The 18940-nt window shown below is 36.4% G+C and overlaps 1 protein-coding gene across 2 annotated transcripts in view; it reads left to right on the top strand.

Annotated features, from left to right (window-relative positions):
- The window catches only part of BPTF (bromodomain PHD finger transcription factor), a gene marked incomplete at both ends in the record, with an annotated part of 131060 nt that overhangs the window by 48743 nt on the left and 63377 nt on the right, over positions 1 to 18940 (top strand). The window contains 6 exons of one of the 2 annotated variants that reach the window (XM_084237061.1): positions 4132 to 4338; positions 4795 to 4983; positions 10560 to 10748; positions 15077 to 15264; positions 16536 to 16891; positions 17358 to 17489. In XM_084237061.1, the coding sequence (XP_084093187.1) occupies positions 4132 to 4338; positions 4795 to 4983; positions 10560 to 10748; positions 15077 to 15264; positions 16536 to 16891; positions 17358 to 17489 (1261 nt within the window). The remainder of the gene's footprint in view (positions 1 to 4131; positions 4339 to 4794; positions 4984 to 10559; positions 10749 to 15076; positions 15265 to 16535; positions 16892 to 17357; positions 17490 to 18940) is intronic. The other variant, XM_084237060.1, reaches the window with a different exon arrangement.

Raw genomic sequence — 18940 nt, 5'->3', positions numbered from 1 at the left:
TTTTGCTTTTTAAAAGATAATAAATATGTACGGTTTTTAGCTTTTAAATAGTACAAAATTAGGGCCTCCCTGATGGCACAAGGGGTTCGGACACAACCTATGAATCTGTCCTCAGCCACTGCAGCATGAGTTCGATCCCCAGCCAGGGAGATACCCACATGGTGCAGCGGACCTCTCCTGACTTGCCTGCTGCTCCCCTCGGCAGTGTATTTCAGTCGATCTGCCTGTTCTGTTCCCCACTATGTCTCTGGTGGATCCTCTCACCCCCTGTACCTCTGGCCTTTACCCCAGTTCTTGTATGCATAGATAAATCTTTAAAAATAAAATAAAATAGTACAAAATTGAATACAGTGACGGGCCTCCCCAGTGGCGCAGCTGTTGAGCGCTGGGTTGCGAAGCTGCCTGCAGCCTCTGCAGCGCCAGTGCAATCCCCGGCTGCTCTCCGGTCACCGGAGGGGGGTCCCACATGGCGCACAGACCTCTCCTGCCGCCCGCTGCTCCCCTCAGCAGTGTACTTCGGTACTTCTGCCTGCTCTGCTCCCCGCTCTGGCTTTGGTGAATTCTCTCACCCTCCCGTGTTTCTAACTGTACCCAGTGCTTGTATAAATAAATAAAAAAATAAATCTTAAAAAAAAAAAACTTTATAAAAAAATTGAATACAGTGAAAGGTGACTCTCCTTCATAAACCTTAGTTTCATCTTCCTTTTTTTAGAGACAACCATTATTGCCACTTAAAAAAAAATGCCAGGTGACTCTGGTGAATTCTCTCACCCTCCCGCGCTTCTGACTGTACCCAGTGCTTGTATAAATAAATAAGTAAATCTTAAAAAATAATGCCAGATATACTCTGTGCATGTTTATTAAGTATTGTGTTTTCTAATAGTACTTTTTAATCATAAGTTAAATAAAGTAATTAGGTGAGGTTCTGAAATTATACTTTAACTGCCTGGTTCTGCTCTTCTTACATGTATTTTTTTTTTTTTTTAATTTTCTAGAGGCATGTCTTATTTATTTATTTATTTATTTATTTATTATTTGTTTGTTTGGTTTATACATGCACTGGGTACAGTCAGAAGCATGGGAGGGTGAGAGAATTCACCAGAGCCATAGCGGGGAGCAGAGCAGGCAGAAGGACCGAAGTACACTGCTGAGGGGAGCAGCGGGCGGCAGGAGAGGTCTGCGCGCCATGTGGGACCTTCCTGCGGTGGCTGGGGAGCAGCCGGGGATCGAACCGGCTGCAGAGGCTGCAGGCAGCTTCGCAACCCAGCGCTCAACCTCTGCGCCACCGGGGAGGCCCCTCTTACATGTATTTTGTACTGTACATATTATCATTAATTTTTCCCATTCACCGTTTGCTTAAAAATGGAATGCTTGTGGGCCTCCCTGGTGGCGCAGCGGTTGAGCGCAGGGTTGCGAAGCTGCCCTCAGCCTCTGCAGTGCCGGTTTGGTCCCTGGCTGCTCCCCGGCCACGGAGGAGGGTCCCACATGGCGCGCAGACCTCTCCTGCTGCCCGCTGCTACCCTCAGCAGTGTACTTCGGTCCTTCTGCCTGCTCTGCAACCCGCTCTGGCTCTGGTGAATTCTCTCACCCTCCCATGCTTCTGACTGTACCCAGTGCTTGCATAAATAAATAAATAAGCAAACAAATAAATAAATATTTTTTTTTAAAAAAGTAATGCTTGTATTGGATAAATGCCTTTTTTTTTTTTTTTTTTTTTTTTTTTGGTGGGAACCCTCCCTGGCGGCCAGGGAATGAACCGGCGCTGCAGAAGCTGCGGGCAGCCTCACAGCCCAGCGCTCAACCGCTGCGCCACCAGGGGAGGCCCTAAATGCATTTATTCAATAAATACATAGTTCATAAATAAATACATAGTTCAGTTGTATTCAAGCTTTTCTCACATACTCTTCATCAACATTCTCTTTAATTCACACATGTTTTGGAAGAATGATAGTTGTACTATGATATAAATGCTATTAAATAACAATATACTTTCTTCAGAAACAGGCTGATTATACTTATCTCTGGTATTTGGAAGTATTTTCCTATCAGATCTGTTTAGAAAAATAAGGGATTTCATTCATCAGGTAAATTTCAGTTGGAATTCTTTGGGGAGAGCAATTGTTGCAGTAATACAGTCCCCTTCTCATTCCCTCCCTTGCATACTATAGAGTAATAATAGGAAATTTTATTAATTTGTTATATTACTTCCCCTTTTAATTTCCTTTTGTGAATATTAGCATTAAAATTGACAAATCCCTTTTTACTCTCTTGCATCCTGATCTGTTAGTTTAATAATAAATAACCTGTCTAGTCCCCTAAAAAGCAATATGAACTATATTTTTATCAAGTAAGCCCAGTTAGATTTCTCTCTAGAGTGAGCTTTTCTGTGTGTACAATATTGCATAAATAGTGTCATCTTAATTCAATGAAGAATGAAGCCAAAATAAGAATGGAAAAATCAGAATGTTTAATCAATCTGATTGGGAGAATGTAAAATACTAAAAATGTCTGATATGGAGGAATTGTTTAATTCTATTGCAGATTATCATGTGATAGAACACTGTACCTTGGTGAATTATATAAGGTGGTATGCACAAACATTTCTTGGTTATTGATGTAGTTAAATTCTCTTCCTTTAATAACCAATTGTGGAAATAGACCAGCTTTTATAAAACACACAGCATGGTACCTATAGTTAATAATGCTGCATTGCATATTTGAAAGTTGCCATGAGAATAGATCTTAAAAGTTCTAATCACAAGGAAAAATATTTTGTAATTATGTACAGTGATAGTAACTAGACTTATTATGGTGCAATATAAACAAATACCAAATCATTGTGTTGTGTACGGGTAACTGATATAATGTTAGGTATAAATTTTACCCTCAAACAAAAAAAGAAGAAAACTTCAATTAGCACATTAGGATTATATAGTTGGTTTCCTTTTTATATTTTTTCAAATTTCCTACAATAATTACATATTTTTCATTGTAACTAAGCATATATTTTTAAAAAATTGGTTAAACCTTTGTAGTAGTCAACACAGCAGAGAGAGCTTTATGTGTTAGACTACATATATTAAAAAAGTTAGTTGACCAAATTTGTGTTTAAAGGACACAGGACTCACCTGGAAAAGTACAATTTGCCAAAGCTGAAATAATTTAAACAACAAAGTAAAAAAATGATAACATTGGCTCATTCGCCAGAGAATATTACTAATATCAGGGAGTCCGTGATGGTACTACCCTGTAATGCACACCATTGCCAAAGTATTATTCTGCCCAAGTTGAGAGAGAATTCGAGCTCTTAGGGAATTGATGAGTTGGAGAATAGTTTATGGGACTTCCGAGAGAACTGTTTTCAGATGGAGTCTTGGTTTTCTCATTTTATAGTTGAGGGCTGAAGATCAAATGGCCTGCCCTGGGTCACACAGCTCATTCATGTCAGATCTGCACTAGACCACGCTGTAGGTTTTGACCGCTATGCCATGCAGCCCATATGGCAGAGGATGTGACAGCATTCTGTAACAGGTGTCTTTTCAAAAGATAGGCTGATTTTTTTTTTTTTAAAGATTTATGTACTTAGGGCCTCCCTGGTGGCTCAGGTGGTTGAGTGCTACACTGTGAAGCTGTCCGCAGCCTCTGCAGCGCGGATTTGATCCTGGCCGGCCAGGGAGAAACCCACATGGCGCAGCAGACCTCTCCTGTCTTGCCCACTGCTCCCCTCAGCAGTGTATTTCAGTAGATCCACCTGTTCTGCTCCCCGTTCTGTCTCTGGTGAATCCTCTCACCCTCCTGTGCATCTGGTCTGTACCACGGTTCTTGTATAAATAAATAAATCTTTAAAAGGATGGTCAACCGCCTGTGCTACCAGGGAGGCCCTGATTTTTCTTTAAAAGAAAAAAAAAGCAGAACCTATAATTAGATATATTTTCTTGAAGTGAAGATAGCCAAATTGGTTTATTTCTCTAAACTCCCAGATTCTATTGCTAATCCTAATCCTTATTCCATAGTTCTAATGCCTTTAACATATTCAACTTTAATAACTGGTACTGAAACATGTACGTGGCATTAGCAGTACTTTTATATTTGCTATATGCAGCAACACCTTTTTTCTCATTTTTATTATAGAAGAAATTTTGGAATCCATAAGAGCCAAAAAGGGAGACATTGATATTGTTAAAAGCTCAGAAGAAACGGAAAAGGACAAGAATGAGACTGAAGAAAATAACTCCAAAGAAGCTGAAAAAACTGGAGAAGAGTTTGAAGACCAGACCCTCGAAAAGGACAGTGATGACAAAATACCAGATGATGTTCCTGAGCAAGAGAAGTCTGAGGGTAAAAAAATTACTTGGTTAAAAAAGAAATGTTTCATCAGCGTTTTTTATGAAATCTCCAATTTTACTTGACAAAATGAATATTTTTTTTATGATGAACAACTACTTAATTTACATTTCTAGAGAGGTTAGGATCCACTTCTCCCTTGTAACTTGCATTAGCATTGTTGAGTTTTGTATTATTGGTGAAAAATCAGTTTTTATCCCAGAATATACACCTTTTATGTGATTAACATATGTTCATTTTTTGTATGAATTACTTAAACATTATTAATGAATTCTCTAGATTATCTATGCAAAAATATCCCAGAATCTAATTGCTTCAAATTGGCCATCAACTAAAAGCAGGATTTTGTTTTTTGTGATGATCATTTTTAGTAGTTGTTTGAATGTGGCCATTTGTCCTAAAGCAATTTTAAAGGATATCTTTAAAGTTTTGTTGTGCATTTTACTGTAGAGCCAACAGAAGTTGGGGATAAAGGTAACTCTGTGTCAGCAAATCTTGGCGACAACACAACAAATGCTTCTTCAGAAGAGACTAGTCCCTCAGAAGGGCGGAGTCCCATGGGGAGTCTCTCAGAAACCCATGATAGCAGCAACATGGCAGAGAAGAAGGTGGCATCTGAGCTCCCCCAGGACGTGCCAGGTACAGAGGGCAATGTATCAATGCCTCTGTAAGGGGGGAATCCTTCCCTTTCGTAGTAAAAGCTGAATGTCACCTAAAATTATAAAGTATGTGTTCATTCATGCTGCTTGCTTACATAAGTACCATCCCTGATCGCTAAATTGTCACCTAACATTCGGAGTTTGACATATGTTCTTGCAGTTAGTGCTTGGAACTCATAATCCTCATGCTTTTTCAAGTTCATTTAACTGTTTTTGTCTAATAGACTTGTTTGTATATTTTATCACCAGACCATAGTGGTGGATATTTTGGTTTTAATTACTCACATACTAATGGCTATGTTGATTGAGTCGACCATTTCAGTTTTGTATGTACTAACAAACTAATTTTATGATTGCATGTGCTCATATAATTTTTTTTTAACATTTCAAGCCATAATGTTATGATAGAAAAACCCATGTCACAAAACATTTTTTGCAAGGTATATTTTGACATAAAAATGTAAGTTAACAGTAATTCATAATTTCAGCTATTTAAAATTAAAATGATAATTGAAGTAAGTTGTGTCACATTTAGAATGTCATTTTGTCTAAGAATGTCCTATTCATTTTCAAAATCAAACATTTGTTATAGGAGCTGTTTGTATTTTTCAAAAAGCAAAATTTAGATGAGCAGAGCGAGAACACAAACACTAGGAATCCCACCAAAAAACAGGAATTATGGTTAAAGTCTTGATAAAAGTCATTAAAGATTTTTTTCTGTGTATTACAAGAAAAGCACATATATTCAAACTTTCAGTACTGTCATTGCTACATTTTTTTTTATCAGGATGTGATTATGATGTGTGGGGAAGAAGACAATACTTGTAGTTGGAAGGCTTGATTCTAGATATGCTTCTGTCATTAAATTAATGTCATTTCATCTTTCAAGGCCTTAATTTTCTGATTTTGTAGCCAACAGTTGTGGTGGGGATTTTGATAACCAACAGTTCTGGTGGGGACTGCTTTCAGTTCAGTGTTTGGTCAGCAGTGAGCTGTTGCTGAGAAATAACATGAGGCTGCATGCAGGGATGTATGTGCAGGGTACATGTTTTATACTGAGAAAGGACTGGTCACTGAGATGAAGGAAAGTCTGGGAACTCTGCTGCTTGGAGAAGTGAATGAACAATTTTTTTAGCCTGAGAAAGAGCAGGTTTGACATCAAGAGGAATTTTGAAGTGGAAATAATATAATTGTCCTCGAATATTTGCAGGGCTGAGAATAGTGAGGGGTGAGGGGAGGTGGTTAGACTTGATCTTTGAAATATAGGGTATTAGGGCCTCCCTGGTGGCGCAGCGGTTGAGCACTGGGTTGCGAAGCTGCCCGCAGCCTCTGCAGTGCCTGTTCCATCCTTGGCTGCTCCCCGGCCACCAGAGAAGGGTGCCACATGGCGCGCAGACCTCTCCTGTGGCCCGCTGCTCCCCTCAACAGTATGCTTCGGTCCTTCTGCCTGCTCTGCTGTACCCAGTGCTTGTATAAAAAAATGAATGAATGAATGAATGAGTGAGTGAATGAATGAATAAAAGAAATAGGGTATTAAATAAATTGAAATAAAATGAAGACTATTTTGACTATAAGTAACAATTTCACATTAGAGCTGTTTAGAAAACAGAATAAATTTCATTTTACTAGATGTATTCAATAAATATGTATCAGATGATTTCAGTGAGAGTCCTTCATTGAATAGACTGGAGAAACTCAAAAATCTGTAGCTCAATTCTGTAATTCTAAAGTTAAATCTTTAGGTCCCATCCAGATAAAATATTGCTTATTCTGACTTTAACGTATTCATGATTAAAAGTTTGAATGTGGAGTATTAACCCCCAAATCATGAGTCATGATTACATTCTCAGTAAATACTTCCTAAAATATTCTTTGAATTTTTGGATTGATTGATACTTAACATAAATAAACTTCAGTCTTACTAGTGTGTTTATGCACTGGTTGCTTGTTTGGTTTTGCTTAGGTTTTGGCAGATACTGATTTTTGACTATTACTAGTTTATTAATTTCCTTGAGGTATTGTTCTTTTGTTAGTTGAGTAGCTTAAGGAGAAACTACTATTGTAGTATTTTTTTTAAAGAACGCCAAATGAAACAATATAGAAAGCACATATTAACTGCTCAAAAATGTTGATTATCATTGTTACTGCTTTATACAGTCAGCTCTGAAAGAATGAAAAAGTCTAGAAAGAAAAGACTAATAAGTGTGTGTTGAATTTTATACATTTACTGAGTCAACAGTAGTTAACATAATTCTTGCAAATGAAAACCTTTGTATTTAAACATTGCAGCTTAAATGATATTTTCATGTATATCTCATGAAAAATGTATTTAGATGAGAACCTGAACAAGCATTTTAAGGAAGCAAATAGCTATAGTCAGTAGGTGCCATCAGAATAAATTTGGGGTCTTTAGCAGGATGAGAATGTTGTACAGCTGAAGATGCTGTCCCTGCAATAAACCCAAAACCTGACTGTTAAGTAAATCATAATTCTTTTCTTGATTAGAGTTCGAAAGGAAACAAAACCTAGAAACCTGAGAGTCTTCTACTTGCTCCCAAAACATTGTAAAAAGCATTTCTAAAGACTTCTGTGTTAAACATATGTCACCACAGTTTTTTAAAGAGGAATTTGGTATTTTTATAAAATAGATAAACATTTTATAATATACCCTGACTTAATAATTCAGTGATTCCAGAATATATTTGTGGGGATATGTCCACCTACCATTACTGCCAAAATAGACAAAATCATGTGTGTCTCTGCTTCCTTCTGCCTCGGGCTCTCTTGGTGCACTTTTATTCAGCAGGTATTTATTCACAGGCTAATGCATGCCAGGTGCCTGATGGTACCCTGGGCCAATTTCTCTTGCTGCTGTTGACGACCCTGTGATCCGTAGAGAAGATGTGGTGTTAGAAGAGTTAGGGCGGGGGATTTTTCTAAGTAGATTAAAAAAAATTACAGCAGTGATAGAAGCCATCTTACCTGATTTTCCTTTCTAAAACTTCAGAATCTATTTAAACGCGTAATTTAATGCCTAAAGTTTATCAATAAAAGATACTGTCAGGTTGGAAAACTTGGTATAGAGAGAGATTTTTGATACACTTAACGGAAGTGCAACAATGATAAAGTGCACATATACAACTAGACACCTTGATGAGTATTTACAAAGTGAACACCTGTGGAACCACATCATGCCCCTTCCTAGCCACCACTGCTCGCCCCCCCTTTACTTTACCTCATTTTTTTTCTTTAGAAAAATTTTTCTTTTACCTTCAAATGAAAAATTTACTTTATGTAATTTTTTTTATAATTTTTATTTTTATATTCCCCATACATTTTATGTAATTTTTTATGCAGTTTTTTGTTTTTGTTTTTTTTAAGATCGAATTTGTGCTGCAGTGGCTGCCAGTTGCTTAATAGTGTCTTTAACCCCTGCCACCACCAGGGAGGCCCCTATCCAGCCAATTTAAATTTCCTCAGATAGCAATGTTTTGTAGCTGTTTGTTTTCCCCAATTTTGGTTTGTTTCAAATAACACCAAATAAGGCCCATATATAATAAGAAATTTGGTTTTATATCTCTTGAGTCTCTTTTCAAAAAATTTTTAAATTGAAGTAACACATGAACATCACATCATAATATTATGTAAGCTTCAGGTATACATCATTGAAAATCAAAACATATGTATTAATCTAGAGCACCTCCCCTTCCCAGGCTTTTTTCTTTCACATGCTATTGAAGAATCCCATGTTTGGGATTCTTTCTTTTTACTGTCATTTAATTTGCTCTCAAGAGTTGATTTATTTCATTTTCTACTGTTTTGGCAAGAATACCTCAAACCTGTGAGCTGGGTACTTTGTGTCATATCACATCAAAAGCCTCATGAAGTCTGCTTGATCTTCCTTTAGGAAAGCTGATTGACCAGTGAGATCAGGTTACCTCTTGACTTCTCATTCACTGATGATCTTTCCAGAATCAGGAATCTATTTGGGGCCTATTACATCAGATTTCTAATTCTGTCTTTTTTTTGGGGGGGGGGTATATTTTTAAATTGTAGTTCTGCTATTTGAGTAATGAGCAGGAATAAATGCTTGATTATTTCTTTTAAATTCTCATTTTCAGAGTCAGGAGTTGATGTCCATTTTACCTTCAATGGTGATTCATGAGTTATGGACTTTGGGGGGAGAGGCGTGGCTTTCTTAGTTTTTGTAAATAAAAGCAAAATATGCCTATAAGTATGCATTTCCCTATTCTTCTTACACAGTAGTTAGCATACTATAAGTATCGTTTCACATCTTTTTCACATTTAACCTTGGGATCATTTCATACGTGGCTATAGTGATTTCCTCAGTTCCTGTTAGGTGCATATTTCTTAGTGTGTACTATCCTTATTCAACTAGTGCCCCATTGATGAATGTTTTCCTTGTTTCCGGATTTTTGCCATTGTTAATGCTACAACAGCTAACTCTGTAAATAAGCAGCTTAGTATTTTTGCCAGTGCATTTTGGGATAAATTTCTGGACATGGAATTTAAGTTATGAGAAAATGCACGTGTATTTTCTCTAGATCTTGTTGGTTTCTTCTTCTATCCACTTTGCACTCTTTTGCATTCCCACAGCAATGATGGGAGTACCTGCTCGCCCATTGTCTCTCCAGATGAGTGTATTATGAGACTTGAGCTGTTACCAGTCTGGTGACTGAGAAGTGGTTCCCATGTAGTTTGAATTGTCAGCATGTTTCCATATGTTTAAAGACCGTTTTCATTTCCTTTGTGACTGTTTATATATACTTTCCCATTTTTTTTCTTATCAGGTCATTGTGTTTTTTCTCAAAAAAACAAAATAGGAAAAAAAAAAGAGTTCACTTTAGAGATAACCTTCCTGCTGTACTGTTAGCCACTTTTTAATTTGTGTAATTGTTTAAGAGCTCTTATTAGTGGGACAATGAAATGCGATTTAGTTTCTGAACTAGCATGGAAAGATTGAGACTTTTATTTCAAAAAAGCATTGCCAGTGTTCATTTTGGTATACTTCTATACTTTGAAGAATTATTCTATTAGTAATACTGTTAAATCATTCTTTAATGATCACTTAGGCATTCATTACCTTCTAGTTCATTTGGGGACATAGAATTTAGACAGAAAATCTTAAAGATAAGTAATCCTGTTTAATTCTATTTCCAATACTGTTTGAAAAGTCAGAATATAAATTTTAGGTTTTGAGGTATTATCTCAACAAAATCAGTTCTGCAATATCTGGTGTACCATCAGATTTGTGAGATAGTTATATCCTTTATTATTCTTCAGATTGGGGTATCTGAAAGATGTCTGCTTTGCACTATAGACTAAGGTAGTAAGAGTCTGAGTTATTAGACAAGGAGACCTAAAAAAAACATTTAGGGTATTGCTTACAGATTTTTTTAGATTATTCATACATGTGCAGCTTTTTAAAAAATCTAGCTTTCAAGTGCAGTTCTAAAACATATATGTCTTTTTCTGACAATCAGTTATTTTTTTATGTGATGTCCAGTTTAAAAATGAGATATTCTATTTTTCTAGAAGACCCTAACAAGACATGTGACAGCAGTAACAATAGTGCTACCAATACCTCCATCCAGCCTAATCTGGAAAACAGTAACAGCAGCAGTGAAATAAATTCTTCCCAGAGTGACTCTGCTAAGGCAGCTGATGATCCTGAAAATGGAGAAAGAGAATCCCATACACCTGTCTCTATTCAAGAAGAGATAGGTAAGAATACACTTCATATTTTAAGCCAGCTTTTTGATTTTTTTTTAATTTTTAATTTTTTAAGTAAAAGTTTGATGGGGTGGGAAAAATTTAGATTTCCTTTTCCTTTTTTCTTTTTAAAAAAACACAAGTAATACCAGTTGTTTTTGTCTTTAAAAAAAAATCATCATCAAAGCACAGAGGGAAAAACAAATCTTTTTCACACCCCCTTCCCAAAGGTACCCACCATCAACAGTTTTGCATCTTTCTCCATACACTTAAATTAATGTATGCATGTTTGCAAAAATGGTTTTGTTTTGTTTTTACATAAATGGGATCATTCTGCATGTATTGGTCTGCATCTTGCTTTTTTCACTCAATAATGCATTTAGGGGATCTTTTCATGTTATATATAAATTAAATTCATTCTTTTTTTAATTGCTGCATGACACTCCATAGTATGAATGAATCATGAATCATTTATTTCTCCATTATTGGACATTTAGACTGTTAACAATTTTTTCATTACTACAAATAATGGCACTTTTTAACATCCTCAAGATATATCTTTGTGTACCTATGTGAGTGTTTCTGGCAGATTAGGAGTAAGTAAGTGGAACTGCTGAGTTAAATGGTAGGTACATTTTTAAAGTAGCGATGGCTACTTCGTTATCAAAAGGGATATATGCCAGTAATTTACATACAGATGTATTTCTTCACACCTAAAGTCAACAGTATCAATCTCTTTCACTTTTGCCAGTACTGAAAAGTATTTTATTTAAAAATTTGCAGATCTCTGCTTGCAAATGTGATTTTCTTATCATGTTTGTGTTTGAACTTCCTGTGAATTCCTTTTCAAGTTTTGCTCATTTTTTCCTATTGAGTTTTCGTTTTTGTCCTTGTATTTTCCTTGATGTATTTCAGGAATGATTCAGGTATTGTAATTACTAATCTTTGATTTTATATATATATATATATATATATATACTTATATAATTATTGCTTTTTAAAAACTGCTATCTTGTACAGAAATTTTTTACATTTTTATGTAGTTAAATATATCAATCTTTTTTCTTAAGGTTTCTCTGGATTTTGTATCTTACTAAGGAAGACCATCCCTACCCCAAGAATATACATATACTTTGCAGTCATTTCACATAAGACTTCTCCAACTTAATTTTTAGTCCTTTTGAATATAATTTTGTGTGTGGTATAAAATGGAAATCTGTTTTAATTAATTTAGGACTCATAAAATTGCAAGTGACCAAAATAACTTAAACCAGCTTAAGTGAAAGAGGGATTTAATTAGCCCGTGTAATTGGGAAATCTAAGCTATTATCAGACGTAACTGGAGCTCCAGGCATCAAAACTCTGTCTTCCTCTCCTGTTATTGCACCTTTTGGATCTCTATGTGTTTGTGCGTTAACTTATTTTCTCCTAATACAGACAGGCTTTTTCTCCTAATCCAGGCAGGGAAGATGTCATCAGCGGTTTGTATGCATATCTTTCCAAGGTCTGGGACCTAAAGGCAAGGCCCCTACTCGTGCTCCAAAACAAAAGTCCTTGAGGAAGGAATTTGAGAGGCTTTTCTTGGACATATTGTTCCCACCCCTGTGGCCAGGGCAGGCAAGGTATTATGATTGATGGCTCCAGCACAAACATGATCAGAGTGGGGTAGGAATGGTTTTTGATAGGTAGAAAGAAAACAGCAAATATCCACAATTTCACCCTGTGGTAAAAACACTTCTGCCTAACATGATAATGCAAATTAAAGTAAAAACAAAAAAACCAAAAAACTTCTCTTCCAAAATTACATCTGGTAATTGTCCTTATATCTATAACCAAATCTAGGATTTTGGTGTGATATATTATTTTTAATTAGGTCTTGGTGTGTCTTATTTTGATCTCAAATTCACAAGCCAAATTATGAATTTAACTACTTGCAACACTCATTATCACTATAGTGAAAGGTTTTTTTTGCTAAATCTAGCTGCTGTTGGTTTTCTTGAATGAGGAGTGAGAAGCATATGGGAAGATCTCCTTTCTGAAGGCTATTTTGCTTTGGCAGCCTAGTTCCTACTGGCTCTCTTCAGGGATGCGTTGCTGGGGATTGCTGTAGGTTTGAATAATCACACATCCCAGTTTGACCAACTTGTAGTTTTTTTCCTCACAGTAGCATCCCCTTAATAGATTATCCAGCTATTATCTAATGTCCAGAAACTTGGAAACTTGGCCTAGGGTCCCTGGGGGTAAACCCCTCTACTTGCTTAGTTTGTCTGTTTAGTGGATCCGATGACCCTAACCCTCAGATAAAGTCTGTCTGGGCTTCTGTCTCCTGACATCATTATACAATGAGCTGCAGAGGCTGGAGTAAAGCAGCTTCGTACTCTGCCTTCAGGCTGGGTCACTGTTACTCCCTTATAGGAGAAGGAATATGGCTTTTGCACAGGGGTTATCAAATAAGTATCACCACTCTCAGCCCTGTTCCCTTTCTCTGCCCCAATCAGGTATTACTCCCATGCTAATTTTCTGCCTCCTTTGCCTTATTTGCATTCAGCTGAGCAAATGGCCATGGAAAGAATCTTAACAGTATTGGATCATTGGTTCTAAGTTGAGAGACTTCTTTTTAAAAGCACTGTGCCATTCCATTTCTGCTTCTAGGAAGACCAAACAACATCTAAAAAGTCTTTTTGTAGGACTTTATAGATGCTTGCAAGAAGTAGCCACTCTAGTTCAGCGTCTTGGCATAAAACTGCAGCATGGGTAGGCTCATTGTCTGAACTTAAAGAGAAATCTCTTGATAGTCTGACCACCTGCTTTGTTAACATACACTGAAGGTCACGAACTGTCCATCCTGGAATGGTAGGACACCCAATATACCCACTCCATCTTTATTTAGTGCCATATTTTGGAGTCAAAATCTTAAAATACTCTACTGGATTATTTAGAACTTAGTCATTGTAAGTGATAGAAATCCACCAAACCTGCTTAAAACAAAAGGGAATTTTGTTTGCTCTTATAATTAAGAAGTCCAGAGGTTGTAACAGCCTCAAGCACTTTTTTGGACCCAAGGAGCCAAATGAGGTTACCATGGGTCTTCCTGATATTTTTTCATATTTCTCCACTCCTCAGTGATGGGCTTACTGAAAATTTTCCCCATGTTATGCGGTAAACGAGCCAACTGCTAATTATACCCTTTTTGCTCACTAGTACAAAAAGCAAAACACTTTCTCCATCTCCAGAATTTAAAAATTAGAGTAGGATGGGACAGTCCCTGTGGAGAGCCAGTGCTGAGCTCCATCTAACCCATCTGGGTGATGCTCCATGAGGGCAAGCTACTGGATTTGCTGTCCTGGCAGAATCCTGCAGTCGAAATGGGGGAAAGCATCTCCCCAACAGGAAGAGAAGGGACGTTGAGCAGATATTTAACAAATGTTTACTGAATTGTCTTTTTTATTTTTCAAAATGGACAGCCAGTGTTTCCAGTGCATGTTTTTCTCTACTTAAAGTCCCATCTTAATATATAGTATAATTAATTTTCTGCTTGGTCTTTCATTTGCTAATGCCACACTATCTTAAAGTACTTAAGTAAAAGAAAAACAAGATATTGTTCAACTGTCTGACCAATGGACACTGGATTGTGACGTGATAGTTTTGGAATGTATAGGAATTTTAAGCTGAAATCAGATTCATGGGAAAGCAGAAATTGCTCTCGGCAGTTAAATCTGTCACTTTTTAAAAATAATATGTGAGTGACCTTTATTATATTAAAAAGTATTAATGTAGTTGAATTTTACATGTATAATTGGGAATATGTGAGTGACCTTTATTATATTAAAAAGTATTAATTTAGTTGAATTTTACATGTATAATTGCATACACAGATAATTATCTACCTTCCATAGGAAAAAATTCAGTTGGTGCAAGCTCTAAGCCATTAGGTATTTCAACAGAATTACAGTTGAAATCCTTTTAAAATGAATTACATCCTTTACTTTTTTGTACAGAAATCCATATAAGGCAACATGTTATTAGTGTGCATTTTGAATTATATTTATCACTTACACATTTGTAGCAGTCCTTCCTGTTTTTTAGTATGTAAACTTTGAAGCAGATAGCCTGGCATGTTTAAATTTTCTATAAACAGTAAATGGCTCCCACTGAGGTTCTGACATAACTTTCTAAGTAAAACCTTATGAGTTAATCCACACTTGCTTTGGCAATTTAAGGACTTTCTCTGTTTACATTCTAGATTTTCTTGTACACCAGATATAGATTTTGGATAAATAAATTGTTACTATGTATATGTAACTGTTAGCAATTACTTTTGACCTTTCATTTAATAACAGGTGATTTCAAATTAGAGAAATCTAACGGGGAGATAAGTGAGTCTCCTGGAGCTGGAAGAGCAACATCTGCTTCAACTCGAATTATCACCAGGTTACGAAATCCAGAAAGCAAACTCAGTCAGCTCAAGAGCCAACAGGTGGCAGCCGCAGCCCATGAAGCAAATAAATTATTTAAGGAAGGCAAAGAGGTGTGTTCTTTCTGTTCAAAACAAAAACCTCTGAATTGTGAAATTCTTGTATCTATCATTTAAAAATAGGGGTGGAAAATATATAGACCTACGTGTGAATTGAATTTTCTCTATTTCCAAGAGAGTAGGTGGGTAACACGATTAAGTGATGCATATATTGCACTCCCAGATTTCAGTCCATGTATAGCCTTGCTGTGGGTGGGTGGTTTACCTTCTTACTGTATGGATACTTTTATTGAATGTAATTCTAAAGAGATAGACATAACTTTCACATATGGTGATGAGTGGGCTATTTGTGGGCTTTACTAGAGAGTTGTAGATGACTTAACGCTCCGTTATAGTCATAATCATTTTAGGTGAGCTTGCAACTGGAGGATGGGACTTACCCCTCGAAAGCAGGGTAAGAACAGCATAGTTCTCCAGTGCATAGAACAGCACACATCCCACCTCTGACTTTGAACAAAAAGACTGAAGTGAGGACTCAGATTTCTGTCTTCCAGGTAGCCCTGTGACAGACCACTGCCATAAATGTATCCCACATATATTAGAATTATTTGCATGGCAGATATGTAAGAATATACAATATTTTTACTTAACATCATAGAAATTGCTCTGGAGCAGTGACTTCTGGGTTTTTTACTCTGACCCTCAGTAAGACATTTTTCATAGCAACTCAGTACATACATTTAATGTTTCCTGAAATGGTATTTTATATGGGAAGGACTCCGGTATTTTCTCTTATAGTCTAGTCTATTTTATTATGTTTTGCTTTTTAAAAAGCTGGCCCATTATTGATTTCACAGTCCTCTAAAGGATTGGTATCAACTGTTTGAAAACCTTAATAAAGTATCCATGGACTCTTATACTAATTTGGAATGATAAAAGAAGCAGAAAAAAAAGATAAACACCTCTTGTTAAGAATACACTTTTTGGGGAATAGTACCTGGAATGCTCTCCTTTTCCCTAATTTATATATTGTAGGCTTGAAATAATAGTAGGTGAATGATTTATACATAAAGTTTCATGTATATACTTGAAACATGTGAAAACACTTAATGTTTGACATATAGTGGACAGTTAACAAATGTTAGCATCTTTTTTGCAGAATATCTTGGTTGCTTAATTATAAACAATTAGCTTTAGCTTTTAAACTTTAAAATCATAAGATGTATCTTAACTTATTTGAACTTTAGGAATTATGTATTGAAAGTTGATAAGTCAAATTTATACAATTGATATGAATAATGGAATCTTTCTACTTCGTTGATCAGGTTCTGGTAGTTAACTCTCAAGGAGAAATTTCACGATTGAGCACCAAAAAGGAAGTGGTCATGAAAGGAAATATCAACAATTATTTTAAGTTGGGTCAAGAAGGGAAATACCGTGTCTATCACAATCAGTACTCCACCAATTCATTTGCTTTGAATAAGCACCAGCACAGAGAAGATCATGATAAGAGAAGGCATCTTGCACATAAATTCTGTCTGACTCCAGCAGGAGAGTTCAAATGGAATGGTTCTGTCCACGGGTCCAAAGTTCTTACCATATCTACTCTGAGACTGACTATCACCCAACTGGAAAACAATATCCCTTCATCCTTTCTGCATCCCAATTGGGCTTCCCACAGGTAGAGGAAACTAATGTTCATTTATTGCTATGTGAATATGCTTGATAATTTACAAAATTATTATTGCAGGCATGCAATTAAAATTATCATTACTAATGAATTAAATAAAATCAACTTAGTTAACAAAACACTGAAGATATTAGGGATATGAGTGTACTTCTAGATTATTGAACCAACACTAGTATTTGGAAGATTTCTGAGAAGCAGAATTTTCATCTCTAGATCAAGTGGATAAAGTTCCACTTTGTAGAATGTTTAAGGAGTTGGAAGCCCAACTGACCTCTGGGATTTCCTCTGGTGTTCATAATTTGTGATTCTATGAGGTAGAAACTTTTAATAGCAGTACATTTTTATCTACTTAGCTTAGAAACATATGCCCTGTAGGAGAGTCAATAATCATAATTCTTGTACTTTTAAGATGAATGAAGTAAAATATTTTTCCTATTTTTTTCCTTCTGAAATATAGGGCAAATTGGATCAAGGCCGTTCAGATGTGTAGCAAACCTAGAGAATTTGCATTGGCTTTAGCCATTTTGGAGTGTGCAGTAAAACCAGTCGTAATGCTACCAATATGGCGGGAATCTTTAGGACATACGAGGTAAGTGCACTCTGAACCTTGTGAATGGTGTAGTAAACTCGCTTTTGGAATGTTAATCTATTAGTAATGAAAGGTAATGTATTTAAAAGGCCATGGTAAAGACAACTCTTCTTGGCCTCATTTCCTCCTCTACAAGATGTAAACATGAATGAACATAAATTAGTTCTCATGATATAGAATTATAATGAAGATCAAAAGAGATCAGCATATGAAAATTAAATATTTTCTCAAATAAAAATCATTTTTATTTATTAACTATTCAATATCAACCCTAGAATGTCCAGGTACTAACTATGCCAGGCATCTCATTTATTGAGAGCTGAGGTCTGTCCAAGGATGGTGCAGCTCTTAAGTAGACCCAGAGTTATGCAGCTGCAGCAGGTGGTTATAAAAAAAGATAAATTTAGTGACTTGAGTCTACTTTTTAGCCATAATAGATTTGTTCTTTTACTTAATGTTTCAAAAAATTTATTACAAACTAATATAAGCTTATGGTAAAAAAAAAAAAAGTAAATTATTCATTGTGAAAAGTAAGACTCATTCTACTTTCCTGCCTCATAGGGTCCACTCTAAACATATAATGCTGTAAGTTTTCAAATATAAATACATTTTGTGCTGCTTTCTGTAACAGTGCTTTATCTCATAATAAAAAGTTTTTTAAGAAAAGCAAATTATACCTACTAAACATTTTTCATTTTCCTTTGGCATTTCCCCCACCTAAGTCTTATACTTTGTTTTCTCTCTTTTCTCCCTGCTATCTTAAATATAATTTCTCTTGCTGGTAGAGACTTCCGCAAGTGTGAGGAACTGAATTCTTTCTAGGACAAAGAAAGGGCCGTAGGGTTAAATTAAGGTGCTGCATCCAAGAAGAACAGTACTGAATGGGTTTCACACTTAACTTCTTATCAGTCTCCTGTTGTGGCAGATACAACAAGGAGAGCATCAGAGACAGTTGTGAAGCAGTGTTCTGTGCTTCTGGTTTTCCTTCTTGAGTTTCCCTCCAGGCTTGCCTGGCTTTCTTCTGTCCAAACACTCCCCTTGTATTAAGTGATTACTCTCAGGCCTCCCTGGTAGCGCAGGCGGTTGAGTGCAGCGCTGTGAAGCTGTCCGCAGCCTCTGCAGCCTGGGTTCACTCCCAGCCAGCTGGGGAGCTACCTATATGGCGCAGCAGATCTCTCCTGTCTTACCCGCTGCTCCCCTCAGCAGTGTATTTCAGTAGATCTGCCTGTTCTGTTCCCCACTCTGTCTCTGGTGAATCCTCTCACCCTCCCACACATCTGGCCTGTACTCCGGTTCTTGTTTGTATGAGTAAATAAATCTTTTAAAAAGATACATAAGTGACCCCCCCCCCCCCACCTCAAACCTGTGTTGGTGGAAGAAGAAGCCACCTCTGGTGACATAGATCAATCAGTCTTTGCAAACTAGAGCTAAGCTAATATTATTAAATAAAA

Source organism: Talpa europaea (genome assembly GCF_964194135.1).
Source record: "Talpa europaea genome assembly, chromosome: 7".
NCBI lineage: Eukaryota > Metazoa > Chordata > Mammalia > Eulipotyphla > Talpidae > Talpa > Talpa europaea.
This window is presented reverse-complemented; position numbering and strand designations above follow the sequence as displayed.